This window comes from Gasterosteus aculeatus, chromosome 9, assembly GCF_964276395.1.
Source record: "Gasterosteus aculeatus chromosome 9, fGasAcu3.hap1.1, whole genome shotgun sequence".
Classification (NCBI taxonomy): domain Eukaryota; kingdom Metazoa; phylum Chordata; class Actinopteri; order Perciformes; family Gasterosteidae; genus Gasterosteus; species Gasterosteus aculeatus.
This window is the reverse complement of record NC_135696.1, coordinates 10,446,989-10,470,446: the sequence shown is the minus strand read 5'-3', so window position 1 is coordinate 10,470,446 and position 23,458 is coordinate 10,446,989. Positions and strand designations below refer to the sequence as shown.

The following is a 23,458-nucleotide window of genomic DNA, read 5'->3' as shown; positions in this document are numbered from 1 at the left end:
ACTGCTTTGTGTCTGTTGCTTGTTTCCTTTGCTTCCATGTACCAAAAACAGCGAGGCTGAGAGGATGTTAATGGAAGGAGTCTGCGTTTTGGGATTAATGCAACTGCTGCACCTTCTACATCCACCGGCTGACACTACGGAGCTTCTGACTGATTAATACTTTAGGTAGTAGTATTTCTTTGCAAAACTTGTTCATGTTATCTTCCTGATACAACTATGCATACACCACGTTGTCACAACATACGAGCCACGACGAAGGAGATGCTGCTGCGGACACGGTGACCATTTTCTAATATATTTGAAACCTTTTACATTGAATTCTCTTCAAATCCTTTCACAAATCCAGCAGTCGTGCTATTGTTTTATATGTAACAATGCAGAAGAAAAAAAATAGAACTCTGGCAGTTTCAATAGAAACACTTTAATAGAGAAACAAATAAAAAAGAAATTAAACTTTTGAAACACAGTCTAAATCCTTTATTCTAACCACCACCAATTGAAATGAAGAGTAAAACAGATCTATCCATTATTATGTACCCACGAGGAGGGAACCAATGGGGGCGGGAGGCTGGGGGAACAGGTGTGCCATTGATTCACTGCAGCGAGGGAAGGACAGAGGAGAGCAACGGATAACGGGGAGAGATGCGGCGTCTACAGGAGGCTGAACACAGTGCCCTCTAATGGCTGGGCAAAAGGTTGCTCCCTTTCCACACGGCATCGCTTCGCTTTCTTCAAAAAGGCAACAGAATTTGTTTAAAGTAAATAATTCATGTGATGATACAAATATTAAAATGTGGAACTTCATTATAAGAGTTTCATAGCAAAGATCCGGTCAAAACCAATTTGGGAAACTAATAAAGGATAAAAATGAAGCCATAACAACAAAGCGGCAATGGAAATAAGATCCCTTTAAAATGTGTCTCAATCTCTGCTGCCTCAGAAAATAAATAAAAGTGGAGAAGCAGTGAAATGTTAGTATTGCACAACTCAGCCAACGCTTTGGGGAGAGATGATTCCCCCCCAAAAAACACGTCCAAAGCTTCAGCGAAAGCACGCGCACACCAGGGAGAAACCTCAGCTTTCACCCGGCTGGGTGAACGCAGAAAGAAAAAATAACTTACATTACCATTACATATTTGATTGACATGTTAGTAAAACATTATAAAAGTTTTGTTGATAATGTCACAAGTTATTGTACACATCAAATAAAATACCAAAATTTGATTTTGTATGTTCAACAAAAGTTGTTTTTTTTCCTGTTTTTTTTTTCCACCCACAAATCAATGCAAAGATAAAAACAGGGATCAACACCAGCCAGGACATCTCAACATGCATTAAAAGAAAAAAGAAGGTTCACATTAAAAAAAACAAAAAAACATGTAGATTGTTGTACAGCGGTGAGATAACAGACCAGGACCAATTCAGCAAAATATACCTAAAAATATGTATTGTACAGTGAAATAAATCCTCTTAAAACACCTGCAACAGAAGTTCTCCTCTTTGTCAAATCAGCAAGACACCAACTTGGGTAAAAACGAAAAAATAATAAAAAGTTGTCAACAAGATGAGGCAACTACCAATTAGGTTGCTGTTGTCCATCTTTAGAATTATAATTTTTTTGTGAATTTGCATAATTAAAAAGGGCATAGCTCTTCTTTAAACAGCTTCTACAAAATTGAGGCGATCCCAACGTTCTTGTTTGTAAATAGCTAGAAAATGCATATTTACAAGTATGTGTTGTTCTCTGCCAAGTCAGAACATCTGGACCATTGAACTATGTCAAAACTTAAAACCGCACAAATAAACAGATTTATCTGGGAGCGGCTGCCGTGAAGCAGCAGGATGTTGGAGAAAGGGGGCAGTGGTGTTAAAACAAATTACACATCAGAGGGCCGAGCCCTGGAGGACTGCTTCCAGTACTGCCTTCAGTAAAAAGGAAACACGGGGCAGATATAGTATTTTTAAACATTTTTCTTGCAAAATAGAAAGCTCGGTGGCTCCCGGGCGAGTTTGTACATCGACTACTAAAGCAGCTCACTGACTGGAACTCAAACATGAATGTTCATGTGTCGCGTTCGTCATCTCGCTGTATGGCGATAGTAATGCTGACGGCCCAATTATAAAGCAGTCGCAGCTTTTTCAGTTCAACCAAAAGGGGAAGGCGACCAATCGGACACTTTAACGTGAATTTCAGATCATCATCAATCAGATTAGAGGGGGGAAAGTTGAATAACGTAATGCTCTGGATGACCAACAACCAACCTGCCTTAGTCAGGAACGATTTGCTCTGATTTTGCACGGTCGAAACACAACAGACACATCAACAGTCATACGTCTTTGAATAGCTGATTGCATTTTTGGGGTTAAATCTCAAGCAGTGTTAAAAGAGATGTGGAATTGGTTTGAAAATAAGTAAAAGAAATGCTTTTGACCTATTCGCAAACATCCCCATTTGTGTGAGATTTTAGATAATAGTGGTCAACTACAACTATATATATATATATCTCCGGACATTAGAAAGAATGTCCTACTGTTTGGGCAATCCGGTTTGGACTAAGGAAAAGACCAACTGTATGTTAAGCGCAGACACCATCAATGATCCAATTCGTACAGTATGCAGCTTGCTGATCCACACCACCTCCAACCAAAGAAAAGGCCACAAACACTAGTTTATTAACGATGTGTATTTACTGTGAATCTACAGTTTCAACATACTTCAGATTTAACCAAAAGAATGCTTACAATTAGCTTGTTCAAAAATGACTGACAGGCAGTGTTGATCTCACCCTCAGTTTCAACTCACCCATCATGACACACCACTGACCTCACCGCCCTCGCTTCACTTTCACAAACCTTCAGAGTACGGCAACCTTTTTAAAAAAACAAAAGCTCAACAGCAATTAGTGACAAACATCCTTCAACAGTCACTGAAAACAATTCTGCGTTGAAGATTTTTGCTGACACAAAGACAAAAAAGGAAAAAAAAGATACAACAAAATAAAATGTCTGCGCATCGGCCACAAGCGAAGCCGTTCTAATCATAGACAGTGATGTCTGGTGTTCTCTGATCCTTAAAACCAGCAAAAGAGGAATGACCGGGTTGCTGCAAATCTGACATTTTCACACTCGTTTTTGTTGCCGATGAGAAATTGGTAAAAAGTAAAATACGCCACCAATATTTCTATTGTATTTAGTTAAAAAGTAAATAATCACATTTACTACTAAATCACTGAAAAGAATTCCCAGCTATTCCAAGGATGTCTAAGAATTAAGGATCAGACGCCAACAAACAAAATAATTCATAATGCAAAAGCTAGCATGATACAGGAATTTAAGGACATGTCTGTGGCATACAATTCAGTCTTTTATTTTCTTTATATTTACAGATTAGAGGAAATTTGATCTACTTCTATACACTTTTCCATGTAGTTTGTGTCGGTTGACCACTTAGCTTTTGTTCGTTATCACAACTACAGTAGTATGTAAAAAGACGTAACGTCCACTCATAATGGAGGAATACAAAATGATAAAAACGTCAACATACTTATTTAGTAACCAACAAAACTAACTTCAATTAGGAAAAATATGCAGGTAGCTTAGTGGTCAACCAAACTTTTTTTTTATTTGTTTCATTCTTTTATTTTTTTTATAACTTTTGTTTTAGCATTACGTACATATACAAGTGTAGATTATATAGTATATATTCATATATACATAATTTTTATGTATATATACCGGTAATGCATTTATTATATATACTTATTTTCGTCACAGATATGTGAAACAGGAGAAGAGATGACTGTTACAAATAAAAAGTTAAAATGAAACAAAATGCAGAAAAAACCTACTATAGAAACAATTTGTAAATGCACTTTGCACTATATTTTTTTGAGTTTTTAGAAAGTTTTACCTTTTTTTTGTTTTTGTTTAGTTTTATGTCATTACTTGCTTAATATGTGGGAGGGGTTACACTCATTTAAAGTAGGAATAGTACCCATTGCTACCATTTGAGCTTCCTATACTCAGCTCTTGTAAGAGGGAGAGAGGGTCGCTGTTCTTTTTGACCTGTTCAGGGCGAACAGCTCGGGGTTTGGGTGGAGCACGGAGGGCGCTGGCATAGGACATGGTCGGTGGCTTGCTTAAATTTGGAGCCCCCTGGCTAGCCTCCGTGGGAGCCTGCGGCGGGGGTGGTGGGGGTGGCGGCGGGGGAGGTGGTGGCTGCTGTTGTTGTTGTTGCAGCTGCAGTTGTTGTTGTTGTTGCTGCTGCTGCTGTTGTTGCTGTTGTTGTTGTTGCTGCTGCTGTTGCTGTTGCTGTTGTTGCTGCTGCTTGTTTTTGGGCATGAGAGGGGGAAACTGTCCAAGATGCTGAAGTGAGTTGAGAGGGTGTGGGTGCATCTGCTGTGCTGCTGTGACCTCAGCCTTCACCTGTTCCTCCGACTGACGTAGGGCCTTGGAAGCTGGAACATAAGGAATAGTTTTCAAAACAACAGTGTAAAAGATGATTCGGCTTTAACTCTCACCCCCCAAACCAGAATTGAAAAGCCTGTTTAAAACGTCCCCAGAATCACAGCGTGGTTATATTTGGAGGTGCTTACCCAGAAGGTCCCGGTGCTGACTGAGTGTACCGGCTCCATTACATGGAATGTTCTGGAACGAGCCGGGACCCCCACCGTTGCTGGGCCAGAGGTCATGTGAGGGGTAACCGTAGGGGGCATGCGGGTGCTGATGATGCTGTATGTGCTGATGGGCATGGTCCTGGATGTCTGACGTACAGGGCTGTTGCTGTTGGGACAGGGCGTTGTGGGCGTTGGCTGGAGACGATTCCTCTGGGTAGCTAGAAGAGATGCGACGCTGATAGAGAGGCCGGCCTGGACCTCGGGGTTCATACTGCCCCGACAGCAACGATGGATGAGGAGGAGAATAGGGTGAGGATGATATATTAAGTCAGAGCGGCGGGTAAAAGGCCTTAATCACTTTTATGTAAGGATCCAAGCACCACAGCATTAATACAACTCTCTTTAGTGCAGGTCTTACTTATTTCTTGATCATATTTGGCACTAACAGTAACTAACCTATAATAAAACAGAGTCCACATTGACGTGTGCAGTGAATTTTAAATGCAACATTGGTGGCCGAACAAGTTGCCCATATTAAGACAGGCAAAAGGCTTGCACTTGAGTCATATGAACCAGAAAAAACACCATCTAGGATGTTATGAGAAGTGAAAGCATACAAAGTCTGTCCCGTTCAAGCATACAACGTAAATTGTGCTTGAATAGGAATTCAAACAAACAAACAGTTCCTTTTCAAATGGTCTTAGCCTGTGCCATTCTTACCTCATCTACATTGTGAAGGGCTGTGGCTGCTGATGTTCTGGGGGAAAGTGGGTGGTAGCTTTCCTGATCTGGAACTTGACTTTGTTGTTGTGGTTGCTGTTGCAGTGGTGGTTGTTGTTGTTGTGGTTGGTGGTGGTGGTGGTGTTGTTGGTGGTGGTGGTGGTGGTGATGGTGCTGTTGTTGATGATGGTGTTGTTGTTGTTGTTGCTGCTGCTGCTGCTGCTGCTGCTGCTGGTGAAGTTGCATCAGGTGGACCTGCTCCTGCCTGCTGGGATGAGCCATGATGGGCAGTCCATAAGGAAGGCCGTGGGCCTGGTTCCCCAACAGGTGGTTCTGCTGCGGTGGGCTTACTGACGCAGCTCCACCATGAGGCCACTGGGCCTCCTGCAGCAGGTATTTGACCTGGGATGAAGGGTTGCCGGCAGAGTGGGTTGGTTGCTGATGTGGGTAGCTACCAGTATTATACAGGGGGTTTCCCGGATGCTGCTGCTGCAGAGCTGGGTTGTTGAGAGGGTTGTCGCTAAGGAGATCGCGGCCTGCGTCATGTGAATAGGGTCCTGATGGGAAAGGACTAGCGTGATTAGGGGTGGCAGCTAAAGTGGATGAAGGGTCACCTGAGGCACGGGACTGGGACTGACGGTACTGAAGGAGACGGGATTGAGGTGGGGGCTGCATCTCGATTGCATCCCTGGGTTCAGGTTGTTCCTGTGGGGGAAGCTCTCTCAAAAGGCCCGGGTACCTGGGAATTGATAACGAAAGGTATCATGGAAAAGAACGCTATTCGGCAAAAACAATTATCACTCAATTTTACACAAAACTTTCACCGTTCAACAGTACAACTCGAAAACGTCTCTAAAATCTAATATTAACTTAATACAACGTCTTAATACACTTGATACAAACTCTTGGGATGTCCTACCTGGTGAAAGGTGGTCCTGTGGAAGCAGAAGAGACAGCTTCATCCTCAATATTCGCACTCAGGCCCCAATTGGCTGTCTGGAGTAGCTGAGGGGGGAAGCGAGCCATGCCAGGCTGAGCAAGGTGGGCAAGCTGCTGGGGAAGAGGGAAGGGGACGCTACCCTGGAGAAAAGGGCCCGCCGCCTCCCCCCACTGGCCCAGTCTGGCTGCCTGCTGCTGCTGGCTCAGGGCCTCTAAAGCCAGGGGGCCCTGCAGGTCTAAAAGGGGAACAGTGTGATTAGTTGCAGTCAGTTGGCGGCATTTATTTTCTATACAAGACAGGGAGAAAAAAAAAGCAGAGGATTGTGTGCCATCAGAAACAAGGCAGACTAAACATTTTATTGCAATTCAGCTTTCAGCATTTATTTTAGTTTCCATTATTTAAGTTAATGTAATGTGCTATCCAATCTACTACTAATCTCATTAGAAAAGGAATGACTTTTCTGGGAGGGACACATTGCTTGCTCACTTTAATGGACACTGGATGTTGACCCATAGTCCAACCACCAAGTAATATGGGCAAACACGAACGTAAGCCACAACAAAGACTTTTGGAAAATAATTGGGATTATTCTCGTATTTGCATTCTGCTTGGTTACTTTATGAAAATCAAGAATAAAAAGCCACGAGCTACATGGCAATTCTGTACCAATTCAAATAAACTAACAAATAACCAACAAATTGCCGGTTCAAATTGTAGCTCTCAGAATTTGCCTAATTGAGAAAATAAGTACGATGCTGCTCCACTTACCCAAACTATCTCCAAGGCCGACATCCTGTCCGTCCTCCCCAAAGCTGTTGACGCGGTTATGCTGTGACAGCCCCGGGTGATGACTCCCCGGGTGGCCCATTGGAGTCCGAATGGAGCTACTCATGTCTTCCACCCCTCCAGGCGCGGGCCCATCCAATGTGGGCGATTGGACAGCCCTGTGAGATGGTATGGGGCCGATGAAGAAGGAAGCGTTGTGGGTGCCTCCGGTGTAGGCGGGGCTGAGCTGTTGCTGCTGCTGACTCGGCGGGGCCATCCCTGGGTGCTGAGGCTGGCCAACCCGATAAGGAAGCCTAGAGACCGGGTACTGTGGGGGGAAGGCCCTTCCACTGGCAGGGTGTGGAGGGAAAGCTTGGTTGGGTGGTGCCAGGTGATAGTTGAGGGGTCTTTGAGCAGCGGTGGGATCTTTTCGATGGAGCAGCGAATTGGGAAATCCAACGAGCCCGTCTGGCTGAGGATCTAGACTTCGGCTCTGGCCCGAGTCTAAATCTCCCTGGAGCCAAAAACAAATAATCCAAAGCCCATGAGCAAAGACTTGTGGTTCTACATCAAAATAAGACAAGTTGATTAAGGTTCAAGAGGCACATAATGTCAACAACTTGCCTGCTTTTCCTTCATGTCGGTGCTTTTCCTCTCTGGTGTCTGAAGACGGCTCTGTTCGGACTTTGGACATCCTTCTAATTTGCCTAAAAAGTCAAAACACCCAAAAACAAAACATATTTTGATTCTTTCGTTCTATTTTATGAAATACAATTACAGCAATTTGTCATTTGGTGGATGACGCATACCATTTCTGATGGGGTCTGCCTGCAGCTCCTTGTCGGGGCTGGGCTGGCCTATTCCTAGATGAGTGGGGTGGGCCACCCCACTGTATGGGATGGGGGAGCCTCGATTTTGGGCCTGCAACAGATTGAAGTTGTAGGCCATGGCTGCCGGGTGGCTCATGATCCGAGGGTCTACGGGGAATCGATTCTGGTAACCTGGCCAAGGCAACTAAAGAAATAAAAACACAGAATGGCAGATTTTTGATTCAGACACTGTGACAGAAGAGAGGGAGGTAAACACAGACTGGGTTACTGGATCAAATAGTACAAACGGTGGCAGATAAAAACTAAAATATGTAGTCCATTTCTTACAAATGAGCAATGTAATAGAGAACTAATCCAATGTAAGTGTGTTTGTATTTGGGTTATACGAGAGAAGGAAATGTCAACAAAATAATTTTTTTGTTCTTTTTACTGTGGTGTAGTATCAGTGATAAAAAAAATTGCCACGAGAGGAGCAATTACAATATTTAGATTGTTCTTTGAAACGCAAACCTTATAAATCTTATACAACGCAACTTGGACATTACACAAAGTGACAAATATAGCACTCAATTCCCACAAGTAATACAGTACACCAATCAATAGTAGATTGCATGCAAAATACATTCTTCTCTTGTTAAACAACACGAATGTTTGCTAAAATATGACCATATTTTATAATTACTTTTATTGATTATATTATATATAAAATCTTAAAATGCAACTTTGTCGGAAACTTACAGTCAGGGGCATAGACATGACCATGTTGCCACCGTACACAGCGGGGACGTAGAGGATGCTGGCGCCCGTATGAGGATCGATCCTCTGAACAGGACTGGGTGACTTGCCCATGGCAGCTGGTGGGCCACCCAAGGGTGGCGTGAATGCCCTAATAGGGTTTCCCATCAACACAGCTGGGTTGGCTTGCGCTGCAACGAGAAGATGGAATGTACATTTATAAAAAATGAGCCCACCAAACTGGGTATGCTGGGTACAGCTCACAACAAGAAGTAACTCTGTTGCTACATGAAAACACGGAAAAGAGAGATACAGGAGGAACAACGAGACCAGAGATGCACCAACACAACTTGTGCCCAAGAGGGTTTTTGTTGGAAAATCCAACATAAGTTACGTTAGATCGGAAAACGATTTATTTATTGATTTATGGCGTGACACTTGAGAGCCCTGCATTGACAGTAAGCAACAGACAAGCCTTATCCAACTACTCGTAGTGTGGAAAACATTGGGTAACAACCTATATGACTTATGGCGACCTATAAATGAGAAATGCACAAACTGCATTAAAGGTAAGAATTGAAATCTGCAAATTTCATTTGATTTTATTTTCAGTTGGCACCATGTTATCCTGCAGCAGGTGAAACAAGCCGATTGTCTTCCTGTACTAAACGTCTTATTAACAACTCCTTGCTGCGTTGTTCAAGGCTGCGTCGCACAGGTGCCTCTGACACCCGCAGGCCTTCGCTCACCCACCTGCGTTGCTGCATAGACTCGCTCGTTTAGAGCTAATGTGATTTGTACACATTTGTGTTTAGAGACAACATAGAATAGACAAGCTTGTAATACCTGATAATAAAATAAAAAACCTGAAGTCTCACATTTTGCCTGCATTAGACCTCATTTATATAAATCCAGTCAAGTGAACAAAAACAAAACTGCCTTAGCAAATCAAAGGGAGCCTCAAGCTTTGAATGGTTGTATAATCAACAGCAATAAACTCACCATATCCTTCAGGCGGAAGATGCTCTGTGTGGTTTGCATGTTTACCCTGAAGAGGAGAAAGAAAAATCATTAGAAAGTCATGAAGCAACACTTCCGAGTAACAAGTACTCATGTGGAGGAACACATCTGGAAAAGCCTGGACTCACATGAGATCTCCACATAACTGTGTAGGTGGACACACCTCATCTATTAGTAATCATTAAAAGGCAAGAATACACAACGTACTGGGAGCTGTGTCAGTGGTACAGAGCCTCTCCCAGGTTACCGTGGTGTTAACAAATGGTCTTTGACAGAATGTGCTTCCGCTTAGTGGGGGACATTAATGAAAACTAATTCCATGAGGCAACTGCAATGCTGATATATGAAGCTGATAGCGCTTACATTCGAGTAAGGAAAGCTAGCCATAATAACAGGAAGAAGAGTGATTACGTAGAATCATTACGAAGCCCATTATGTCTTTATGGTACTACTGATACAACGGTTTGGCACTCACAACACATTTGCATGTATTTCAGCGAGTAATTATCAACAAAGGGTTTTCTGGGGAATCTGCAATTTAAAAATAAATATACCACTGTGAATACAGTATTTCTAGTATGACAATCCCATTGTGAAACAAAGCCCAGCTACCAACGAAAAGAGAAGTATAGTTCAGTAAATTAAGTAAAATCTAGTTGGTTGGTCAAATCTTCATCTCTCTTAAAACAACTAAAGCTTTAACTAAAATGTCAGACTTTCTTAATTGCACCAAAACACTATCTGTGTCTGAAAACATCCCTTCACAATATAATGTCAAATAAAGCATTTATTTCTGGTAACAGTGGCCATGTTGTATAGTTTATAAATGCTGAATAAATTAATAGGTAACTGCAACTACATGCGTAGCACCGTTACTGTACTTCAGTAAAGTATAGATACACAACATTTCTACTTGAGTATTCATTTTTCAGATGATTTTTTATTTCTACTCCTTACATTTTCACGCAAATATCTGTACTTTCTACTTAAACACAGCCTCGTTACAAAAAAAAAAAAAAACATCCAGATAAATGGCGCTATCCGGACAGAGTGAATGTGATTGTGTTTGGATGAGAAGTATAAACATTTAGCATCCAGACACCCGGTTGGTTTTCTCCGCGATGCGTCGGCAGATCGGAGCGACACTGGGTGGGAAAAGTGGTCGGTGGAAAGTTGGTATTTAGCAACATGGACCCTCCTCCTCTTCCTCACGCAGATTCCATGTAACGTTAAATGAGTATCTTCGTGAGTTTGTCCTAAATGTTTTATTGAGAGTTTGGCACAACACAGCGACTTGCAAGTAGCGGATTAAATAAAGTGATGTGTGTCTTAATGCGGCTTTGGAAATGAAAGCAAAGGGATTCTGTATTTGCTCATGAAGCCTGAAAATACTGGTTATTTGGCCAATGTTTTGATAACCGACCGCTGCCAGTTCAGTGTTTCCCATCATTATAACACAGGGGTGCCCCCCCATGACGTAGTAAACCTGGGGGAGACACTGCAGTCTAACAACGTGTGTGTGACTTGTGTCACTGGAAAATGGGTTGTGGTTTTATCCGTTTAAGTCAGATACATTTGTTGTTTTGTTGTGTCTCTGAATGTCGCCATGTTTCCATCATCCCAACGGCAGGTCACGTGATCTGCAGGCACCTTCGGATCACATTGTAACGGACTGACGTGTTGTGTGAGCGAGGTTACACATTAAGAGTTTGTCCTTAAAGTATAAAAGCAAAAGTAATGTAAGGAATTTCATTAAGTAGTTTTGAAACCAGTACTTTTATACTTTTACTTAAGTAAAAAGCTCGATACTTCAACTTCTACAGGAGTCTTTTTAAACCCTAGTATCTGTACTTCTACTTGAGTAATGAATGTGAAGACTTTTGACACCTCTGGGTAGAAAATGAAAGGATGTTACATAGGGATTATAGGGACCTATAATCCCTATGTAACATCCTTTTATTTTCTGCCCTTCAATATCAAGTTATGAATATTGATCGGTAGAAACAACAATGATCAACTGTCTACAAATTGATTTATTAAGCATTCATTTTATCCTGCCTGTTTACACTATAAATACTACAATGAGCCAGATTTTTGGGGATTGGATAGTACTCAAAACGTATGGTATCGGTGTAATGTTGACCAGCATTGAGCCGTACAACACAGGCTTGAATAGAAACTTTTAAAATTGAAATAATTCATGTATTATTGTTTATTTTGCCTGTACATCTCAGTAGGTGCTTCCACCCTGTAAGAATGGTCAGGAATGGTCTGACCTTTAAATTAGCAACATGCTAGATGTGCTGAAGGAAACAATACATTATATACCGCATTGTGACAGCACCATGCGCGTGTGCGCTCATGTGCCACGTAGTAGGACTGTGCAGCGCGGAAGGTGCTGTGTGGCTCATCAGGCCCAGTGGGAGATGGCAGCAGGTTGACAGTGTGGGTTTCGTTAACCTTTACCACGCAGCACACGAGGAGGACAGAGCAACTCGCAGAGACATTTCAACCCAAGCTAGACAATCAAACACCACATCCTTATGCCGAACCTGCAACGCTGAAGTTATATCTGTATTGTTTTTCTGGGGCACTAGGTAATTACTGTGGCGAAAAATATATGATATAATAAGCAATTTAATAGATATGTGCTCTGAGCCTGCAAGATGCAGCCCTTTTACCATTTTTCAGCTCCATAAGCAAAACACACTCAACCTACTCTGAATTATTTGTTTACTACTTTAAGCAAAACCAAAAGGCGGTTGGTTACCCAACACATTACATGAACATCAGAAACCTTGCAACAATTGGGCTCGCTAAATGAGTCCCACCAGTCTCACTACTTTGTTTTCCATTCTTCCTTTTCTTGTTCTATTGCTGCACTGCATTAGCCAACTTTAATTTGTTATTTTCAGTACTGGCAGAAGAAAAGCCGTGGACGCGTATCCAGTAATAAGTCAAATTTTTATATATTTTTAAAATAATTTCTACAGTTGGGTGTGATTTTGAATGCCCATATTGAAAATGTAATAGAATAGGTGGAAGGAAACACTGTGCATCACCTTAGGGGGGGACTGCTGTTGTTGTTGTTGTTGTTGTTGTTGTTGTTGTTGTTGTTGTTGTTGTTGTTGCTGTTGCTGCTGTTGCTGCTGCTGCTGTTGCTGCTGCTGCTGTTGTTGTTGTTGTTGTTGTTGTTGCGGACCCTGCTTGTTAGAGGCGGCCTGAGCATGCTGAGGATGTGGATGATGGTGGGGGTGGAGGGCCTGCGATGAAGAGTGGTGGCCTTGCTGCGGCCTGAGGGCACGGGGGATGAACTCCGGGGCCAATGGGTTGAGGACGTAGGTCTTCTTGAGCTCCAGGGCCTCCAGCTGAGACTTGATCTGCTCAAAGGTGATGCCATGGAGACTTGAGTTTTCGTGGCAGATGGAGATAAAGTGCTCCCAGAATTTTCTAGAAAGGCACAAAAAAGAGGAAACAACAGCTGGAGATTATGTTATTCTATTTTCCTTTATTTCTCCTTGTTTGGATTGAGCGTTTCATGCATTAAATGGTTAAATTTATTTTTATCATTGCTGGCAGTAAAACAAATTACTGTGGCTGTATAGAACAAATCCGTCTGTTGAAACAAATGCACGTTTAAAGTAGTGGTTAGTGGGCAGGAACACAAGTATAGGAAGTATACGTTCTTCCAGTGAGCAGTCCACATTGACGATTCAGGAGAATAGTTATGTTATTAAAAGGAATAATTGTTCTTTTCCAACGCGTTAGCGGAGGCAAACAGACGACAGCTGCTAGGGAAATCAAAGGTGGGCAAGAGAGTGAATGACGATATTCAAATAGAGAAAGGTGGAAGCCAATAGTATTTCCCCCTCAGAGCAACTATATATATGGTCCAATTGATTTACTAGATCACAAGAATAGAACTTCCCCAGAATTGTCACTTTGCATACAAACCTGTTATGTTACAGTCCTAAAAGCTCCAAGGAAGAAAAGTGCCATTATTTACCTGCAGCGCCCAACAGAGCAGAGTGCAATGGGGTCTCCCACAACTGCAACCAGGGACTGGGCTCTGGTGATGGCCGTGTTGAGCAGCTTGTAGTTGGAGAGGAATCCATAGTCGAGGTCCTCTGTCGAGTCCTCAACGAGCTGCTCTTTACGTTTGATGGCCGTCTGCTTGTGTTTGCAGGTGTGCCGCGTCCGCACCGTGCTGAGGAACAGCACCCGGAACTGTTTGCCTGCAAACACGCATCATCATTATCACCATGAACTTCTTTCCAAGTATTTCAACAAGTGCAGAGTGAAACATATTATTAGAAACAGCCAAGACCAGCTAAAGAGAAACCAATAGCCTGAGGGGTCTTTAGCGAATTATGTTGTACGGTTTCTGCACTTGAAAGGAGTCGTTGATGGAACACAAATAAACACTTGTGTTAACTTCAACTTCAAGCATTGACCACAGTAGTTTTCTTACGTGTGTGTGTGTTTGACGAGGAAGCCTGAGCAGACAAGAGATTGATTGAGGGGAAAGAAACTGTAAACTCAATATCCTGATGGATGATATGAAGGGTAATATGAATTGTCATACCTGCAATGAGATATGAGATTTGTCTTTAAGGCAATGTAGCTCTCATTGTAAGTATCATGTTGAATGAAGAGGGGCGTGGACTTGAATGTTGGTAATTGTTTGTCTGTAACTATTTTTGTATCGTCTGACAATAGCTGCTTTCCTCTAGTTTACAATTCCACTTTTTAAATTATGTTGATAAACCCATCAAATTAAGTGTTAAAACAAAACCACATACATGTACAAATGCAGGAGAGCATCTAAGAATGGATATATATTTTTTTTCCAGCTGTAAGAGCTGGGTGTGATTATATATATATATATATATATATATTATATATATATATATATATATATATAAATAAGTTAATTGGAATTTCAGGACTATTAATCATTTCATTTTAGATTCATGGGCATTGTGCCGGGAAGGGAAGTAACATATGTTGAAAAGTATGTTACATTGACGCTGCTTGTTTGTCTCGATTTATTGACGGCAACTGCAGCAGGTGCAACACAGAAGAGCTGCATTAGGCACGAGAGCATATAGCTTTTGGCTTTTTTTCATTTGAGTTTTTTTTTCATTTATGCTTTGCTGCGTAAAATAAAGACGAAAAGAAGTTGTTGTGGACGTGTGTGTCCGCCTGTGTCCAAAAACCAGACTTTGATAACGGTAGGGGAACCACCGACTTAAATAGTTATAGTAGTAATAAGTAATAATAGAAGATAGATGGCTGCAAACAGTAGGCTATCATTAGCTGCTGCGATGAGTCCTCAATAGACAAATAAAATATTGTCTCAGGCACCAAAAGGAAGCACGGAACTCTGCGTTGCATTTCGATACGTCATTAAGGAAAACGCTGGTTTTTGGTGGCCAACCATAACAGCCATTTAAATGTCAAATCATTCACAAAGCGATACATTGATGTAGCACGAGTTCCACGGTTTGAGCCAGTTGCTACACACGTGCGCAGATGCATGATCCTCAGTACTTCCTCCTCACCTTGGACATTCAGGACTCTTTCCACGCTGATCTCGTGCATTCTCTTCTTTCGGAGCTCAGCGCGAATGCGGAACACCTGGTCGGCGTACGGTGACACTACTCCAATACTGCTGTCGTCCAGTTTACCCCAGGACACCGGCCACTTCTTGCGCAACTCTTCCACCCGCTCAACAATTTCGAATACCTGCGAAGATGGAGGAACATGAGCGAAGGGGAGCGACAAGATTTTTGAGAGAAAAAAGGCTTCTGGGAGAATAAGACATGTCAAACCAAAACTACTGTACCACCATGTGTTGCAAAAATGAACAGTAATGGTGGTTTACTTACTGCGACACTTGATATGTAATATGTTTGGATTTCATTCTTAAAATACTTATGTAGATTATTTTTTAACATTATAAGCCTGCTGCACAGATGATGATTTCATTTTAAATTCCATACATAATTATTACACAAATTTTATAATTTTGCTTGGATTGGATTCTTTTTTTTAATGCAAGAGTTGGTGCTTCAATCCCTTTTCGGTTTTTGTTTTTCATAAAAGGTGCTTTTAAATAGGAGATATTTTCTTCCCCTTGAAGATTGGACCATTACAGACACTTACACAGGACTATCAAATAGACATGCGTACCACATTTTAATTTAGCACGATTAGGATAATGCAGTCAACGGTTTTACACGGGTGGTGTATCGGGGAGACGGGAGGTAATTCATTTGGCATTGCAGACAGTTTGAGAGCAAAGTGAAGAAGCAGCCGTGGATTAATTGGTTAGAACTCGTCGATAAAGGGTCAAAGGTGAGACACTGTCAATGAACACAAATTACTCTACAGAAAAACCTACCCAGAGGAAGGGAGCAGCGCCATTTGGTCTGATAGTGTAGTTTTAAACTTTAGAAACTCAGCAATGCAGTGGAAATAAGATTCAGAAAAACATTGAGTCTGTGGGACAGGATGGGGAAATCCTGCAATAAGGCAACAGGTCTAAAAATTAAACCAATGCTAACTTTCATACCTCTGCATTGTTGTAATAGGCAGTGCTGTTCTTCTCCTGGACATCTTCTCCTCTGGCTGTGAAGAAGGTCAGAGGGTAGAAGTCCTTGTGGGAGGGCTGCTTCCCACTTGCCATTAACTTCCCATCATAAAATAATTCAGACGTGTAACTGTCGGAAGAAGAGAAGCAAAAAGAGAGTGATATTAGTATGTTGGTGCAAAGCCATCTATTGGAGCTTAATAAGAATCTGCACATGTTCCAGTGGTACCAGGTGGGGTATTTGACAATTTGGGAAAGTAATAAACATGTTCAATAACAGACAGATTAAAGAAACATTGTCTATATTAGCAGAGCTTAATAACCCTGAATGAAAAATAAAATGTATTTAAAACCTAAAAACTTGTGCTACAGATTGAGTGTATTTTAGCGTGTGTGTGTCGCGGCGCCATCGGGCCCAGCTGTTGCAACAGCACTGATTAATCCCATACATTAAGTAAAACCCACTTAAAACCCGAGCAAACAAATCATACTAAATTGTATTAAGATGGAGGAGAGCCTCTTTGCATCTTGTAAACTCTTTATTGTGTCTGCTTGAGGTTAGAAAACTCTGCATGGAGCGATAGTCAGTCAGAACATTTTTACTCGATGGGTCCTATCAGGACAACGCATGTCTGTGAATTCTTCACCTGCGTTTCCCTCTTTCCCTCCTGACCTGTTCCTCCCACCCCCCCCCCCCCTTTCCTTGAGTGCCTCTCCTCCCACCGTTTTGACATCAGACAGTGTGGAGGGCTCACACCTACCTGATGATGGCTTCGTGAGAGCGGTAGTTCTCGCACAGGAGGATGCGACAAGGGTACTCGGGGGGGTAGTGCTCATACAGCCGGTCCAGCAGTGACACGTGCAGGTTACGCTCACGCGCAAATTCGCTGTACACAAACGGACTGAGCTGAAGAGAACAGGGAGAAACAGAAAGTGAAGTTGGTTTCAAAGCATGACAAAGGCAGTTTACAGCTTGCTCATCCTTGCTTCTCCTTGAATCCAAAGTTCAGCAAAGCTGTGTCAAAACCATGTGCCACACAGGCGTTTTCTTCCAAACACACATTCAGGTGGTTAAGCTGTGCTAATCACACATGGTCGTGCTCGACGTGGAACATGAACTGGCTTGGCGAGTTAGCTCTACAAAACGATGTGTTTTTAAAACAGACGTGGCAGCAGCTTTGACAGGATGGAATCTAGATCCCCTTCTTCAAAGTGCTTACAGCGGTCTAATTTGCTTAACCTTTAAAGTTTCAAACAAGAACGCAGTTTGGTTCACGAGGGCAGCCTTGTTCCTTAATATATATTTATATCAACAGTACCAGTTTGGACACCAAAGTTTGGACACTTTCTTACTCCAAAATTTACTCGCAGTAAAATTCACAGCAGTTCGGGAACATTTTTAAATCAAATTAGATTATATTATATTATGCAGAAGTCAGTGTTGGTTACAGACCTGCTGAAATGTGGCCCTGCCTTCCAGCAAAGGCAGAGTAGCATTTGATGTTTGATACCAAACCTCACAGGTGGCGTTTTATAACTAAACTCTTGTAATATCAATTTATTAAATAAGTGAAACAATTTTCCATAAAAGTAGTTATTAAATCAAAAACCATGACTGTCTATACGTCTTCAATATGCAAGATGACCACGATGTGATTTAATTCTAACGACGTTACACATTTAAAAACAGAGTACACATCCACACAAAGACTGCTGTTCAGCCTTCGTCTGAATCTTAAATTAAGTCTGACTTATCTGAGGCCCCACACAATCAATCAATAAGAGAGCGAACAATCAATCGATGCCTCAGCCTCCATTGATCATTCAGTCTGCTCTTCCGATGCTGAATAATGGAGGTAAACTGTGTGCGCAGACCGGAGAGGGGGAAGAGACAGAAATAAAAACGGGCCACATCCTTCCTTTGACCCACCAAGTCCTCTTGAATAGGACCGAAAGGAGGGAGGAGATGGACATGAGACATGATTGAGGCAAACGGATGCACAAGTGGATATCGTCTTTTAAATCTGCTTTCCTTTGCTCCAAAAGATGGCAACGAGGGAGAGAGCGATCAAGTCATTAGAGCAGCTACTGCCTCGTTGCTTCTGCTGCCTCCTGCTAATCCTGCGCCGCTGTCTAAAACCAGCGCAGGGGGAAATAAGATTTTCCTTCCTTGCGTCGGCTCATGAAGGCTTGACTGATGGGAGCTTTAATTCTAGTCAGCTGTGGATCCAGAACCTCAGCTCTACAGTGGCTGCTGTCTTGTTATTTTTTACTTGGCGTCGATAAACGAGTAAAAACCAGGGGTCCCAAACCTTTTTTGCCTCACGGACCGTTTTTATGTCAGAGAATATTTTCGGTCTTGGGAGATGTGGCGGATAAACACGACGAAATGACCAGCCCAAAATGTATTCTTTCTGTGGCGCGGCCCAGTGCCAATTGGCCGGGACGTGGCCCGGTAGTTGGGGGCCGCTGGTCTAAACCACAGCAAAATACAAAATGATTTCTACCTCCACCTGATGTTTCAGCTATTGTCTGCGCTGGTAATGCATCCTTCCGTAATACTTACAATTTGTTTCATTTATTGTAAAATACAAAAAAGCTCTCCAATTTTCTGACCAAGATCCCTTTGATGTACGTTTACTAGTATCTAGTAAAAGATGTTGGTTGGTTGGTTTTAATTCTGGTTACCTGCATATGGTCTCCGGCCAGCACGATGCGGGTGTGCTTGCTGGCTAGAGCAAAAGGCATGATGGTTTCACACTCCATGGCCTGGGCCGCTTCATCCAAAAGGATATGAGAGAACAGCCCTGCAAAACACGCCAACGTCACTTTAGTACTTCACGTTTGTTGGTGCTAAACATTAACAGTTGCTTCCCCCCCTGCGAAGCACATTTTTACACCAGAGAACCCGCTGATCAGAAAAAAAACAGTCGAAGAAGTTAAGATAATGGATCCCGAGTGTGTGTGTGTGTGCGCGTGTGTCTCAGCAAACCGATACTGCTAAGACAAAACGTATATTGTACATACATATAATGGGTACAATTTAGAAAGATCTAATCAAAAAATAAAACCAAATCAAAGCCCACAGAAGAGGAACATTTTTACATGAATAAACAGTGTCCTCAGTTACTTTTCCTTTTTACCGTGAGAACCAAAGTTGTGGACGTTTGAAAGGGATTGAACAGCAGCACTACTGATTTAAAAAGCTCAATCGGTGCTCTGCGACATGGGGGGAGGGCATGAAACGGCATTGCAAATGAGTGGTGGAGCCGGGAAAGGAGAGGCTGAATAACAACCAGCAAACAGACTCTGAAGCCCGAGCAGTTTCTACAGGAGAGTTAATGCAGATATGAAATGTGACGGCGGAAAACAATAAAACGTTTACTTTTTGGCAGTTGCCGCGCAAACACAAGCCTGCAAAGAAAGCAGGTGGAGCCAATTGATTGTCGAACATTTTCCTTCATCTTTTTTTTATTTTTTTTTAAATCAGCCTTTGAACAACCGCTTTCCCCCTCAGACTACAAAGCCTGAGCTCCCTCTGAACTGTGTGCACCTCGTTGAAGGTTCTAGCAATGTTCCCTCCTGTGGTACTAATAGAAAAAGAATACATTTTTACTTTTACCAAGGGCCAAACCTTTGTAGTATATGCATCAGACTAAAAACATTGGCATAAAGCATGGCTACAACCCCATTCTTAATATTTATGTATCCCAAATAAAGTGATTTGTTACATCAAATACATAAAATTATGCAACGTAAGTAAAGTAACCTCTGGATGATTTAAACATACTTAAAATGTGCTACAAGGGAAACACTGGTGTATTACTGAGGCCACGTGCGTTTGTTGACCTCGTCTACACATTGCAGTCAACAGTAGCCGTACGGCGTTCTGCCCACGTGCTCTGCTACCTGGATACACACGAATACGCAGCGTTCACAAGTAACGTAGATTACAAATCAAATGGGAATGTTTCCCCGTGCAGGGAGTTGGGAACAAGGAGGGGGGCAGAGACCAAGTCGTGGGGGGACATAAACCTCAATGTTTCACCGCCCTGTCAACCGGAGTTTCTCTATCTGCCTTTTGTCATTGGGCTAACAGTGGTGTTTGACTTGAGACGGTGCTTAATGAAAGAGAGAGGAAGGGGCAATAAGCAGAGAGGGAAGAGATCAGAGTCACAGTGTTAGTTGGCACTAATTGTTATGACACGTTTAATAATAAATGTGAGTCGCTTCACCTCATACCCGCAGTCTCTCACTTTCCACAGTTCTTTCTACCCTTGTATTAACTTGCAAGATCTGTGAAAACAATAACTAATAAAAGCTTGACTTTAGATTTTCAGAATGAGACTACAGCTCAAAGGATTTATTTATATTTTGGGAGATCCTCACATTGGTCTTGGACGTGTTTTTGTGCCTGTCGTCAAGCTAAAAGGGGGCCGGCTTCCTTTAGGATAACAAAATTCTCTTACAGGCCACGGTATGAGCTATAATCCTAAACCTTTGGCACCAGGCTGCCAGATCCAGCAGCCTCCACAAAAAGCAATACTCATTAAAAAAGGGAAAATACAGCTTCTCCATAACCTTTTAAGTTAGCTCATTCAGCCGTTGTAAGAGTGGTTTGTTCGATACATTCGACTTTCTAGTTCTTCTGCAATATGAAAATGAAAAACATGATTTTGTGGCTCGAAGTTGCAGAGCGTCCTGACCGTTTTCATAAGCGGAGAGATGAGACCCAGGGAAGAGGGCTACTGATGTACAATACATTAGAAACAGGCAGATGGTGTTTCCAAGCAACAGACAAAACCCCCTCTGCTGACACAGAGTCAGCTGCAATGACAAACCGGTTATTTTCCACGTCTTTTGCATAACTTAAGAGTTCCGTTTCTCTACGGTCGGCTCCTGCAAACATATGAGACACGCTCGGAGGTGACCAAAGAACAGGGGAGCGAATTAAATTGACACATTCATATTGAGAAAATATATGTTCACATTGCAGTGTATCATAGACCAATATCAAAAACTAGCTCAGTTAAAAATTGATTGTATTCTATGCTCGCTCTTGAGGGCTATCATTGTGTTTGGCTGAATTAAATCAAGGAATTTTAATATTTTGTCAACCTCTTCACATGTTCGTTGAACAATTGGAATGGTGTTTGTCAGTTACCCAGAAACCCATTTACACCGCTACTACACTTGAGAGGACTACATATCATGCATATGACTCACCGGGCTCTAAGTCGAGCTGGCAGAGGTATTGGGAGGTGCTGAGTGTGACCACCACCACGCGGTGCCTGAGGATGTCCTCCCTTGTGGGCATCTTGAAATTGACGTGTGTGTTGGAGATGAGACAGTACTGTTGGACCACCGGGTGAACCGTCTTCACCCAGCGGTTCCTGAAGTACACCCTTGAGAGACACAAACACACACACACAAAAGGAGAGTAAGTAACTACAAATTATGCAGACCTCCAATACACAGGAGAGAACAGGCAGGTATTATAACGGGATGCAGCAAGTGCTTCTTTTTTGGTCAACTGTTGGTGTCTTAATGAGTTTGCACTATATAAAATCTGAATGTGGCTCATTGTGGGTCCGTGATCACAGGACTACCAGTTCAACACAACAGCACCTCTCAAATTCCGACTGAACGGCTGCAAATAGGACTCAAACATGCAAAGATTTGATTAAAACAAACCCCCGTGAGCATCATGTCTGTGCACACGTCTACCTTTAGCTGTCAAGTCCTTATAAAGCAGGTGTGCTTCCTTACCTGAGAGGTCTGGCATGCGCGTTGCCTGCTTCGACGTAAGGATGAAGGTAGTCCTTAATGTAAAGGTCGGCCGCACTGTTGGAGTGTGTGCAGATCAGCACCCTGCGGAGACAAAAAGACAAACGGGGTCAGAAGCAAAGTGAGTGATCCTCAGTGGAAGAAACATGGCACATTGAGCAGAAACGATCGGCTTAATTGGAAACCACATTAACATTTGTGTTCTTACTCGGGGTGCCAGAAGCCTTATAACGTGATCCCTTTCGTTTATATGTATACAAACGTTTCATACATCAAATTGATCATTGACTGTTTAATCACACGACATACGTCTTAATGCGAGGGATAAAGTTTGTTATCCCATTAATGCAATTTATATGGTTAAAAGCTGTGAATCAGATGTTTATCTGACAACAGATTGAAAACGAACAAAAACACAAAAATGCCATGTGCAGTATAGATTTAAAGTACCTTTAAGCTCACAGTGAAGGACAACGAAGCCGGTTTGTTTAAATTGTGCATTGCAAAACTTTCTTCTAGTGTTGCTCATTCCAACAGTGATGAAACATCCCAACGACGGAACGCTACGCAGAGAGAACTCTGAGCATTCAATATGTACAATAACACACATTAGGTCCACCAGACTACGATCCATACGACACCATCATTTTAGCAGTATGAAGAGCAGTCAGCACCGGTCCAGAGGGGTCACTTCCCAGTCTTGACTTTTAAAATATCTATAATTCATCCTGAAGAATATTAAATGCGTTCAAAGTGAATTGAGGAATGAATATTACATTGCACACACTATTCTTCCTTTTACGTTACATATATACAACCCTGTCGGTTCAGGGGACAGCGTCTGAAATATTGCATTTATTTTTCATTAAGACCGTGCATGTTCTTTGCTATATTAAAAAACACTCGAAACGGCGGACTTACGTAATCAGGATTTTATACCGTTACAACAGTGTCGGCCTTTTAAATAATTATATATATGATAATAATGATAAATAATTATATAGATGATCAAACCAACCATGAGCACCGAAACACAGATGATAAAAATTCATTCGAACGGCCGGCAGCCCTTGTCCTTAAGTGATGACACATGCATGACACAAAGTCTATGCGCCAACACATTACAAACACACACACTGCACAGCTTGTCACTTCAGCCTGTGTTTTCTTGATTGTTACGGGTGTGGCAATTGTTATTGATGTCAAACCCGATGCTGCGGCAGAGTGAGAAAGACGTCACCGCACAGTCAACACCCCCCCCCCCCCGGGATCGCATCCTCGGACCGTCCGATGTTACTAAATGGAAGTATCAACGCATTTGAAATAAAAATGGATTTGGGTTCTTATGAGTTAAACCATGCAGGGTTGTTGCAGTTAAATTGGACTATATTATACGCACAGTTGTTAATTTGGAGTTTTATTTTTATTGATAGGGACACACCTCTATAAC

At 42.2% G+C, this 23,458-nt stretch overlaps 1 protein-coding gene across 3 annotated transcripts in view; it reads right to left on the bottom strand.

Moving 5' to 3' along the window:
* Window positions 1-405: 405 nt before the first annotated feature.
* The window catches only part of helz (helicase with zinc finger), a 40,467-nt gene continuing 17,414 nt past the window's right edge, over window positions 406-23,458 (bottom strand). For all 3 annotated transcript variants that reach the window (XM_078080517.1, XM_078080519.1, XM_078080518.1), the window contains 17 exons: window positions 21,991-22,092; window positions 21,448-21,626; window positions 18,910-19,028; window positions 16,983-17,128; window positions 16,204-16,351; window positions 15,191-15,374; window positions 13,633-13,861; window positions 12,689-13,076; window positions 9,609-9,654; window positions 8,610-8,797; window positions 7,851-8,055; window positions 7,662-7,748; window positions 7,045-7,551; window positions 6,256-6,511; window positions 5,337-6,075; window positions 4,596-4,887; window positions 406-4,457 (listed from right to left, as the gene is read on the bottom strand). In XM_078080517.1, coding sequence (XP_077936643.1) covers window positions 3,973-4,457; window positions 4,596-4,887; window positions 5,337-6,075; window positions 6,256-6,511; window positions 7,045-7,551; window positions 7,662-7,748; window positions 7,851-8,055; window positions 8,610-8,797; window positions 9,609-9,654; window positions 12,689-13,076; window positions 13,633-13,861; window positions 15,191-15,374; window positions 16,204-16,351; window positions 16,983-17,128; window positions 18,910-19,028; window positions 21,448-21,626; window positions 21,991-22,092 — 4,300 coding nt within the window. In that variant the 3' untranslated portion in view covers window positions 406-3,972. The remainder of the gene's footprint in view (window positions 4,458-4,595; window positions 4,888-5,336; window positions 6,076-6,255; window positions 6,512-7,044; window positions 7,552-7,661; window positions 7,749-7,850; window positions 8,056-8,609; window positions 8,798-9,608; window positions 9,655-12,688; window positions 13,077-13,632; window positions 13,862-15,190; window positions 15,375-16,203; window positions 16,352-16,982; window positions 17,129-18,909; window positions 19,029-21,447; window positions 21,627-21,990; window positions 22,093-23,458) is intronic.